The following is an 11,540-nucleotide window of genomic DNA, read 5'->3' on the forward strand; positions in this document are numbered from 1 at the left end:
ACTAATACATGTTTTATTTGGACTTTGGACTTTGACAGTTGGTTTTAGCCATTTAGGCTATGTTTGACGTACTAGCTGAAAAACTAGCTGTTAAATAAAAAGTTAGCTGATAGTTGAAAAGTTATCTGATAAAAAAATGACGTTTGATAAAAACTAGTTGAAAAACAACCTGGCATACATAAAAGTACATAAAAGGACATTTAAGAGTATTTATTTCTATAATTAGTTAAGGGGTATATTTAAAAAATTTAAAAAAAAAATAAAAATAAAAAAACTCCTAAAAAACTAGTCTAAGTAGTTTTTCAAAAAGATAGCTTATAAGTTACTTTTTGGTTTATTATACACGACGACATAAAAATGCTCGAAAAATAAGCTAGCTATGGCGCGTCAAACACAACTAGGAGTGTAAGTGAGCCGAGCTACTCGTGAGCTACTCGGGATCGACTCGTTAAAAGTTTGACTCGAGATCGAATTAAACGAGCCTGAGCCGAGCTTGAGCCTAAATATGAGGCTCGTTTATTAAACCAGCTCGAGCCGAGCTTCAACTCATAGGCTCGCGAGCCTAAACGAGCTTAAACGAGCCTATATATATATATATATATATATATATATATATATATATATATATATATATATAGAGAGAGAGAGAGAGAGAGAGAGAGAGGCTCGTTTAAGCTCGATTAGGCTCGCGAGCCCACTAAATTGTTCACGAACCGAACTCGAGCTTCAATTTAAGGCTCGAATCGAGCTCGAGCTCGAGCTCAAGCTTCCTCAAAATTAAACGAGTCGAGCTCGAGCTTGGTCAGGCTCGGGCTCGGCTCGGCTTATTTACACCCCTAAACACAACCTTAATCGGGATTCCAAATTATTTTTTATTTTATTTTTATTTTTGTAGTTAAAACCACAAGATAATATATCACTACTTAACTATGCGTCATATGGTTATAACAATTCAACCAAACTTTCAATTTTTATTTGTCACTTAAAACTTTTGATTTAATATATTTTATTTTAGGTTGAAACTAAACTTTTGCAATTAAACGACTTAAGTGAAAAAAAATCTCACCATACAAGCTTAGATGAACCTTGTTTTTCATGGTTTTCGTTAAAAAAAACATCAAATCGGGCCAAATTTTAGACTCGGTTTAAAATCGTCACCGCATCGATATAAATCGAAACTGCATTTAGAAACCGGAAAAAACGAACCATTGGAATACCGCATCCAACAGTTTTAAGAACGCAAAAACCGCACTTTGCGGTTTGCAATTCGGTTTGACCTTAAAACCGCACCAAACCGCAGCATGGTTGCCCCTAGTGTGAAATAAAAAAGAATAAAAAAGAATTGGAGGAAAACATGTTAGATGAAAAATTAGGATATTTCTAGAACACATTCCTCTTTTTTTATTTTTTTATAATTAAGATGCAATTCATTCTCTTAAAATTTAGATGTTGATGGACAATTAAGAGACTATCATATCGCTATGAATTTGAAAAATTAAGAGTGTGCCTCTTAATTAAGAGTTTAAGAGACTACAAAATAACCCCTAAATCTATAAATTTTTTTGTCAAACTCATTGTTAACCCTCGCGTAATATTGTAACCTCTTCAAACCCTTAAACCGAAATTGAAATCCATCAAAACCTTCAAACCAAAGCTCGAAGGAGGTCCTACAATTAATTTTCCTAATTCTCTAACTTTCATACTTTAGAAAACAGATACAGTAAAATGATTACTGCAAGTTGATGTATTTGCTGCATTTTCTTGAATATATGATTTTCATGTAGGTTATTAACTCCATTTCCTTGAATGTGTGCTTTTCATTGTGTTATTAAACATTAGGCTTTTAAGAATGTGATCTTCAAATATATGAGTATTCATTTTAGTGGATGTACATTACTTAGTGGTATTCGTTATAAATTCCTTAATCAATCATGATCATGTTGCTATAACGGTAAGTGATGTTGACTTTACAGGGCATGGAATATAGAACTTTATTCTAAAAAATCCATGCAATAGTGGGTCGTAGGGTTCTTAAGAGTGATATAGACTACCGATATTTTCTTGAACATGGATATCGTCTACATAAAGCCACATGTACATGAACATTCATGGTGAATATTTGACAAAGTTGTTAGGAGAGGATATAATAGACAAGGATGATGACTATGTTTTCTCTGATATATTCCTTGAACATTAATATGAAGATCAAATATTTAGTTTAAACAAGGCACAAGATAACCCTTGTTTTAACACTTTGTGTTACTTATCAGAATGAAGTATATATACAACACAATACAATAATTAATGGTAATGTTGATGACGTAGTAAAAGTGACTATTGTACACATTATATTATACTAATTAATATATACAAGATCCCTACATTCATTGAAGGTAAATGTGTTGGATCGTGATACTTATTCGAATTTTACAAAATAAAACAAACAAAAAGATAAATTTAAACAAATCATAATCAATATATTAGATTTATGTTCATAAGTTCAAGCAAAAAATCTAAAATATAAGGGGTTTGTGTGTTTACCTTTTCAATAAGAAAGAAGAAAACATAATGATCGAAATCAGAACCTCTTTATCACAATCATACCACTACAAGAATAGAGAGTTATGCAGACGACTCCTATCCAGACGACACATGTCGTCGGCAAAAGTCGACCTATACAGACGACATGTCGTCAGGGTTTTCAAACGTTGACTATCTGCCTTTGACCAGAAGAGCTATAAAGACGACAAGTCGTCTGTATAAACTCGGCAGAAAACGTGGAATTGTTGGCGGTATATCGAAAATTTTTACAGATGAAATGTCCTCTAAAAAAGGATTTAAAAAAATAATTTCGATTTACTTTAATTCCTTGTAGCAGGAAGTCAAAACGCCACCGTTTTTGTCATCCTATGCTGACGACATGTCGTCGGTATAGGATGATTTAAAATTAATTTCAATTTATTTATTATCCTTGTTGCATTTATTATCCTTGTTGTAGAAACTGGAAAACGATGTTGTTTCTTGTGCTATAGAGACGACATGTCGTCTGGAAAGGTGTGACCGATCCGCGTGAAATATTTTTTTTAATTTTCTTTATTTATTAATCACGTGAAGCAAAACGACGACGTATTTGGGTACCTATACAAACGACATGTCGTCTGTATAGTGTTTCCCTGTAACAAAAACCCCTTTCAGCTTTCTGTTTGCAGTCGAGACCAACTCCATTTTTCTCTCAAGCTTGTCGACGATCGCAGGGCGTTCCAGCACTCGAGTTCACCGGCCACCATAAAGGTAAGTGTTTTGGTCCTTCATCGCTTCTTAATTTGTAATAGCTTGGTGCTTGATTTGTAATAATTTGGAGCCCTAAATCACAACCCCATTTCTCTATTGGCCATCAAGGTTCAACTGCTCCATAGAAAAGGATTTCCGGTGATTGACCAATCTCTAATACCGATTTTGAGGTTAGTTTGTTGAGTTCTTTTCCTGTTTACGCTATACCACAGTGACGATTTTTTTTCAATAAACCATGATATGTATATGCATTTGTTTATGCACCATAATGTTGCATAAATCTTAAATGTCTAAATGTTAAATATGTGAAAACAGGGTATAAGGCCACATTTTGCTTTTTTGCTTTCTAGGTGCATATAATGTTATATATTGGCCATATTTTGCTTTCTATGTGCATACAATGTTATATATTTTACTTATCTACAGGTAAAAGTGATGATATAAGGCTATAAGATCTTTACAAATTGAGTTTATGTGCAACCTTATAGAACTAGCAAACAAACTTCATGTATACATTATGTTAAGTTAGAAACATTACCTTAAAAAGTATTATCTTGAGTTATTTGATGTAATTAGATACTATTGTTTGTATTGTAAAGTGTTTAATATGGTTTCAAAGTGTTTAATTTTGTTAGTGACTTAATGTTGGTCATTATGGCTTTAGATTAATTAGGTTATTAATAGCAACATACTTTTAGTAATTTTAAAATAATTATGAAGTAAAGGTGAATTAATTAAAATCAAATTAAATTAGTTTTAAAATCAAATTAATATTAATATTAAAGTTAATTAAATTAAATATAAAATCAAATTAATATGATTTTCTTATTAAAACACGTTGAATCGTTGATTTTTAGTTTAAGTTTCTTCTTCATAACCATTGTGAATACTCTATCCAATCAATTTGATTTTTACTTCTCGAGTATATATTTTTTTATATACTTGTGAATACTCTATCCGTTCTTGAGTATATATTTATTTATCTAGCACAAATACAATCTAACTTTCGATAACTATATATATAATATAATTTTTAAAAGTGAAACAGTGATGACGATCGATAAGAATTGGATTAGAGAGAACCGAATGTCTTCAAAATACTTGGAAGGTCTTAAAAATTTTATGAAGATTGCTGAGAAACATGTTAACTCTAAAGGCAAAGTGCGTTGCCCATGTAAAACGTGTGTGAATTCATATCGACATGTTTTGCCTACGGTTTATGCCCACTTACATGACATTGGGTATCTAGAAACATATACTACGTGGATTTATCACGGTGAGAAACATGTCGGTTCTTCGGATTTAAGCTACAATTCGACTCCAAGAACAAACACACCCACAAGTAATGAGATGTTTGATGTAATTGATGATGTTATGGCGGAACAAACTACAAATGAAGAAAATATAGACGAGGAGGGACGAGGTATAGACCCGGAATTTGATGATTTGTTTGAGGAGCTCAATACCAAGTTATACCCTGAATGTAACGATATGTCTGCCTTAAACTTTTTGGCAAAGTTTTTGCATATTAAAGTGATCAATAGATGGACAAATAGTTCGTTTGATCAACTTGTAGAGTTACTAAGAGCTGCTTTCCCTAAGAGCAAGATTCCAGCTTCACACTATGAAGCTAAAAAGAAGTTGAGAAAGATAGGGTTAGGATATCAATCGATCCACGCTTGCAAAAATGATTGTGCTTTGTTTTGGAAGGAGAACGATTCCATGCAGAATTGCCCGATTTGTAAGGAGAGTAGATGGGTGGACACAACTACAAAGGGGAAGAAAGTACCACAAAAAGTGTTGCGATACTTTCCTTTGACTCCAAGACATCGACGAATGTATAGCTCCAGATTCACAGCTAAAGATATGAGTTGGCATAATACTGGACGCTCAATAGATGGTATGATGTATTATCCAGTTGATGGGAAGTCATGACAAGATTTTGATCAAAGATATCCAGAGTTTGCTAAAGAACCTAGAAATGTTCGTCTAGGTTTGGCTGCTGATGGCTTTAATCCATTCGGCAACTTTAATAGTACTTATAGTACTTGGCCAGTTATATTAACTACCTACAATACACCACCATGGATATGTATGAAAGAGTCTTCTTTCATGCTAACTTTGTTGATTCCTGGCCCTAAATCACCCTCAAAGGACATTGATGTTTTCTTGAGGCCTTTGGTGGATGTGTTGAAAATGTTGTGGGCTGAAGGAGTCCAAATGAGAGATGCGTCAACTAACACCGTATTCAACATGCGTGCGATGTTGTTATGGACTATCAATGATTTTCCAGCGCGTGGAAGTTTGTCTGGATGGAGTGGTCAAGGTTATTTAGCATGCCCTACTTGTAACGCAGACACATCTTCCATTCATGTCACCAACAAGATGTCTTATGTTGGTCATAGACGATTCTTGCATATGAACCGTAAGTGGAGGCAAAGTTTATTGTTTAATGGTCAACCTGAGAGAAGGCCACATCCAAGACGATTTAGCAATACAACTATATTAAAGCAATTGGCTTGTCTCCCTAATCGTATTCCAGGGAAACATCCTGAGCACGGGGGTGCAACAAGAAAGCGCAACGATGAAACAAGAAAAAAAGAGTTGAATTGGACGAAGCGTAGTATCTTTTTTGAGCTTGAGTATTGGTCTTCCCTCGAGCTAAAACACAATATAGATTTTATGCATGTGGAGAAAAATGTGAATGGGAGTTTTGTAAATACTGCATTGATGAATGAAAAAACCAAAGACAAAAAAGAGGAAAGAGAAGACTTGAAAAATATGGGCATTCGGCCACATCAGTGGCCAAAAGAGAAAGTCAACAAGAGGAAGAAAGTCAATAATAATAAGGAAGACAACAAGAAGAAAATTGTCTTCTTCGTCCTCATTGTCTTTTACGATTTCTTAGAGAAAAAGAAACCAAAACTCTTGCTTGTGGAGGCTATGATTTTTTGAAATACAAGTTAGGGGGAAGCAATTTCATGGCTCTTAAGGGCAGGAAGAAGGAGGCACCAAAATGCTTCCCTTATATAGGCAAACCATAATGTCAAACTTGCTCACCAAGCAAGCTTCTTAAACAAGGCAACCATCCAGATCCAATAATGAATAAAAAAGATCGTATCCAATTGGATATCCAATTATCATCAAACTAGATATATCGAATTATCATCCGAATAATGTCCAATTATGAGCACATATATCAAATTATTATCTATGTATTACGCAACTATTATAGGATCGAATTATCATGAAATCAGATATCCATATATGCATTGGTATTGTATTTCGATTGGAACTTTGAATGTTAAACTTTTAATAGTACTAATTGTTATTGTATTTTGGTTTTAATGAAATTATACAAAAGGTTTTCTTGTAACTTGTAATTTGCTATAAATTTAAATAAAATTTAGATTAGATTTTATTGGATGGATCCAGCTGGATATGTTGAAAAACCGAAGTAAAATATCCAATAGATAAAATGATCCAATCTAATGTTTAGTTAGACTGGCTCGGTTCAACTGACTAATGCTAATTGAATTGGATTAGTTGACAATATACAATATCTAATATATAAACGGGTAGAATCTATTCCATAAAAACATTGCATATTTGTTGAAATATCTCAATCATTTAAAATTTTCAAACTTAACATAATAATATTTAGGTTTCAGAATGCTTTTGTTTATGTGTTTATTTTGAAGGGTTGATATGGTAAGTGTGTAAGTGGTTGTTCTGTTAGGTAAGTTGTTTCAAGGGTATATTTTGTTGTTTGTGAAATATTGTGGACCGTGGAGTAATAAATATCAAACTGGTTATTTTGGGCACACATATCTTTTGCTAAATGGGTCAAATTAGTGAGCCAAATACTTAAGGAGTGCAGATGTGAAGTGTAGCTCATTCGAGTCATTTTAGTGTTTCACTCACACTTTGTATCTTTTATCGTTTAAATTAGGGTTTTCCCTTTCTAGGGTTTCTTCATATTGTTTATATGTTCATAGTTTATGAGTGATTTGTATTGAGAGAAGGTTAGGTGTTCTATAGTGAGGTTAGAGCTTTAATGGTCATGTATAACGAACTAGTTTCTCATTATTAAGGAAAAGTTGAAGTTGTAAATTTTATGTTGAGTTTTTATAAGTTTCTTTACATGGTATCAAAGCTAGAGGGCCCCGATTCACTTTTCTAACACTCGACGGCGTTCCAATTGTTCGTTTGACTCGAAAGGTATATTTCATTTCCTTTTTTGTGTTTAAATCCTTATAGATATCCATAGAATACGTCGATCTATATTTTTTTTACGAAAATATCTAGATTATTGATGTGGTCTGTGAAAATCTAGGGTTTTGATCTAGGGTTTTTGAGTTATTATTCCCTAAATCAAAACGTTATCTGCTTCTATCTCTTAATTTTCTAGTGTTAGATTAAGATGTCTAAAATCATAACTAAATTGGTATATACTTGTAACTGGAATCAAAGCCGTTTTTGGTTTGCCCTCATAACTAGAACTTGGTTAGACTAGAATTTGTAGAGAGAGAATGATTTACTGATTTATTATGAGATTAATGAATTTCAATAAATAATATGTTAATATATTATGTGATTAATATTGATTTGAAATGAAAATAATTAATTAAGAATTAATCTTAAATTAATTAGAATTAATTTTAGGATTAATGAGAATTAATTGAGAGTGCAATGACTAAGTTATATTTGTTCAATAGTAGAACAAAGGAGATGTTCCAAAACCTTCCTATAGGGGACGGTTTTGGAGACCCTTTGATAGGGTTTATGGAAGCCTCCTGATGAAAATGAAACTATATAACCACCTGGATTTGAAATAATAGTATTATATGTTTAAACTAGGGTTTCCTAAGCTGGTACAAATAGGGCCTTAGGGTCTCCTTTTTTCAACCACTTGATCCTTTAGAAGCATAGCCAAAATTCTCACCCTCCTCTCTTCTTAATAGCCCTCTTGTTCTAGGGTTTGGGTACAAACCATTAGAGGCATCATAGTTTTGGTGCTAGCCTCCCAAGCTCTTAAAAAGAAATAATTGAAGTGATTTATTTGCTATAATAAATCAAAAGGTATATAACCCTACTCTTGAATTTCAATGTTAATAGGTATCCTTTAGGTTACATTATATTCAAAGTATGTTGCCATATTTTGTGAAGACGTAGATTCTTATAGGTTGCATGTACCCTTCTTAATTTTAAGTGATTTTTAGCATTGTACATGTTTGTTATAACCTATAAAACCCAACATCTAGTTACTGCAAAGTTCTTTGTGTAATCTTTGCAAATTTGTTGATTCACTATCTATGGAGTGGATATTTGATTTCGGTCATTGATCGACCAATCCCTATATATATTCTAAAATAGCCCTCTAGAGAACATGTTTCATCACCGATTAACTCTAATAGGGAATAAAATAAAGGGAGTCGGCCATCTTGCACTTATCTTCTCAAAAGTTTCTATTGTATCTTTGTGAGTGTTTTTTTTCCCTTCTATATCTTTTTTAGCTGTAGATGTGGGGGATCCAGGTTGTCTTGAGTATACCAATTACTTCTTTATCGTTTCTTGTTGTTTTTCTTTGACTCTATGACTACTTGTCTTTGGCCCTAACATATTGTGGTCATTGTCTAGACGTATAGGTGTCATAGTTGTCTGTGTTTTCTTGTGTGTGCCTTACCTGGTTTCTCTATATGCTCCTATCTGATTTTTGTTGATATATTTGTAAAATGGTTGGACCACCTCCAACCGGTGAGTCTAATATTGGAACTAAAATGGATCCTCCAACCTATGATGATCATTTATATATACATCCATCAAATAATACTATAACTATGATTGTAAATTTTAAACTAACTGGGACTAAAAACTTTCATGTTTAGCATAGTTCTATGACTACAAGTCTTAAGCGTAGAAATAAACTAGGTTTTATGGATGGTCCAGTTAAAAAGGATTATGATAATAATCTTAAATCATTAAAATGGGAACGTGTCAATCTTGTTGTTTGCTCGTGGATTTTGGGATCCTTATCTAAATCGATTTATTCTAGTCATGCCTATTTTGAGTTTGCTCAAGAAATTTGGAATGAGCTTTTCGAAACTCTTAATAAGGTTGATGGATCTGTTGTCTTCAACATTCATCAACATATTAATTCACTTAATCAAAAAGGATATTCTCCATCTCAATAATTTAATAAATTAGACACTCTCTGGAAGGAATTTGATGATCTTACAAACCTCACTAAATGTACTTGTGAGACTGCTACTAAGAGGGTGTTTGGATAAATGCATTTTTAGCTTAATTAGCTTATTGCTTATTGCTTATTGTGGTGGGAATAAGCATTTTTTTAAAATGTGTTTGGATTAGTTTATTGCGGTGGGAATAAACAATAAGCAATAAGCATTTGAAGTGTTTGGCAAACAAAACAGCTTATATGAGTAAAATGACTAATAAGCAATAAGCAATAAGCAATAAGCATTACCCCCCTTGCTTATTAAAATCAGCTTATTTAGCTTATTCCCACCGCAATAAGCTAATTTTTTAAGCATCCTATCCAAACACTTAAATTAGCTTATTGTGGTGAAAATAAGCAATAAGCAATAAGCTGTCATTTTTTTTCCCTATCCAAACACCCTCTAAATGCAATGATCATGCAAAACTTATGAAGTTAATGTAGTTTTTAAGTGGTCTTGATGACTATTTTAAGCAAGTAAAAAGTCACATTCTTCTGATGGATCATCTTCCTAAAGTAAAAGAGTCTTTCTCTAGTGTTTCAAGGGAGGAATATCATCAGAAGAATGGGTCTCTTACGTACTCTTCTAATGTGTCTAAAACTTAATATTCCTTTTAATAACATATTTAATGATAGGAAAATCAAAGCTATAATTAAAATAGGGGTAGGAACCAAAATTTACTGTGTAAGAATTATGTCGTAAGGGTCATCTTATTGAAAAATGCTATAAATTGATTTGTAATCCTAAAGATTTTAAACCTTGAAATGAATATAATAATAATAGCAGTCAAAGCAATCCGAATAAATTATTTTCCATAAATTCCTCATTCGTTCCTTCTAGTGATACTTCTAGTGTTTCTTCAGAATCCACCAGAAATGGTGATGCTCATTACCTTACAAGAGAGCAATACGATAAGTTCTTGGGTCTTATCATGAGAAGTCTTTTGTAATTGATGATTCCCCGGCCAGTTCAAATTTGGCATGTACATCTTTTTTTAATTCTTATAATTCTACCATTCATCATCAAAAGTGGATTGTTGACTCAGGTGCAAAACAATATATGACTTCATCTGAGCCACTTCGTCATGACATTGCGGATGTGTCTAAACTGAATCTCCTTATAAACCACCCCAATAATTCTTTTCCTAAAATCAACAAAATTGGAAATTTGCAGTTTTCAAATATTTGAACACTTGATGTCTTTGTTGTTGCTGACTGCAAATGTGAACTTGCTTTCTATGCATAAATTGTGTAAAGAAACAAACCGTGAAGTTGTTTTTAATGAACATAACTATAAAATCCAAAGTTTACAATCAAGGGGATGGTGGAAAATGGTCGAGATTTTGGGGTATTGTATTATCTTGATTAATTTCCCTTAAATATTAGTTCTTGTAAAGCTAATTTTGTTAAGTGGTGTGTCTCTAAACTCACATGGCATAGAATACTAGGTCACCCTGCTGATTAGGCTTTAAACTCCTTAAAAGATAAACTACACTTTGATAATACTTCCCTGCCTCCTTGTGATGTCTGTCATTAGGCTAAACAAACTCATGAATCCTTTTCTCTTAGTGATCATACATATTCTAAGTTATGAGAATTGGTTCATTTAGATGTTTGAGGACCCTATAGAGTGTCAACTAGAGAAGGCTATAGGTAGTTATTAACTGTTTTGGATTATTTCACAAGGGCTACTTGGGTTTATCTTTTAAAATGAAAGAAAGAGGTTTATAGTTGTTTTACTTCCTTCTTTAATATTTTGTTAAATCAGTTTGAATCTAGTATTAAAATTGTGCGATCTGACAATGGAACTGAGTTTTTGAATTATCAAATGAAATATTTTTTTTAAACTAATGGTATTTTTCATCAAACTTCTTGTGTTTATACACCATAATAAAATGATGTGGTAGAAAGGAAACACATACATATTATCAATGTTGCTAGGTCCTTGTTAATTCAATATGGCCTTCTTGTTAAATATTGGGGAAAAGTTGTTCTTACTTCTATTTTTTTT

General features: G+C 32.7%; 1 protein-coding gene across 1 annotated transcript; it reads left to right on the forward strand.

The window, feature by feature from the left end:
• Positions 1 to 4,341: 4,341 nt before the first annotated feature.
• Positions 4,342 to 5,226, forward strand: LOC145050574 (uncharacterized). The gene has a single exon (XM_078998801.1). The coding sequence runs from the start codon at positions 4,342 to 4,344 to the stop codon at positions 5,224 to 5,226; it is 885 nt and encodes a 294-aa protein (XP_078854927.1).
• Positions 5,227 to 11,540: the final 6,314 nt, after the last annotated feature.

Source organism: Lactuca serriola, chromosome 5 (assembly GCF_051521515.1).
Source record: "Lactuca serriola cultivar US96UC23 chromosome 5, Lser_US96UC23_V15, whole genome shotgun sequence".
Lineage (NCBI taxonomy): Eukaryota > Viridiplantae > Streptophyta > Magnoliopsida > Asterales > Asteraceae > Lactuca > Lactuca serriola.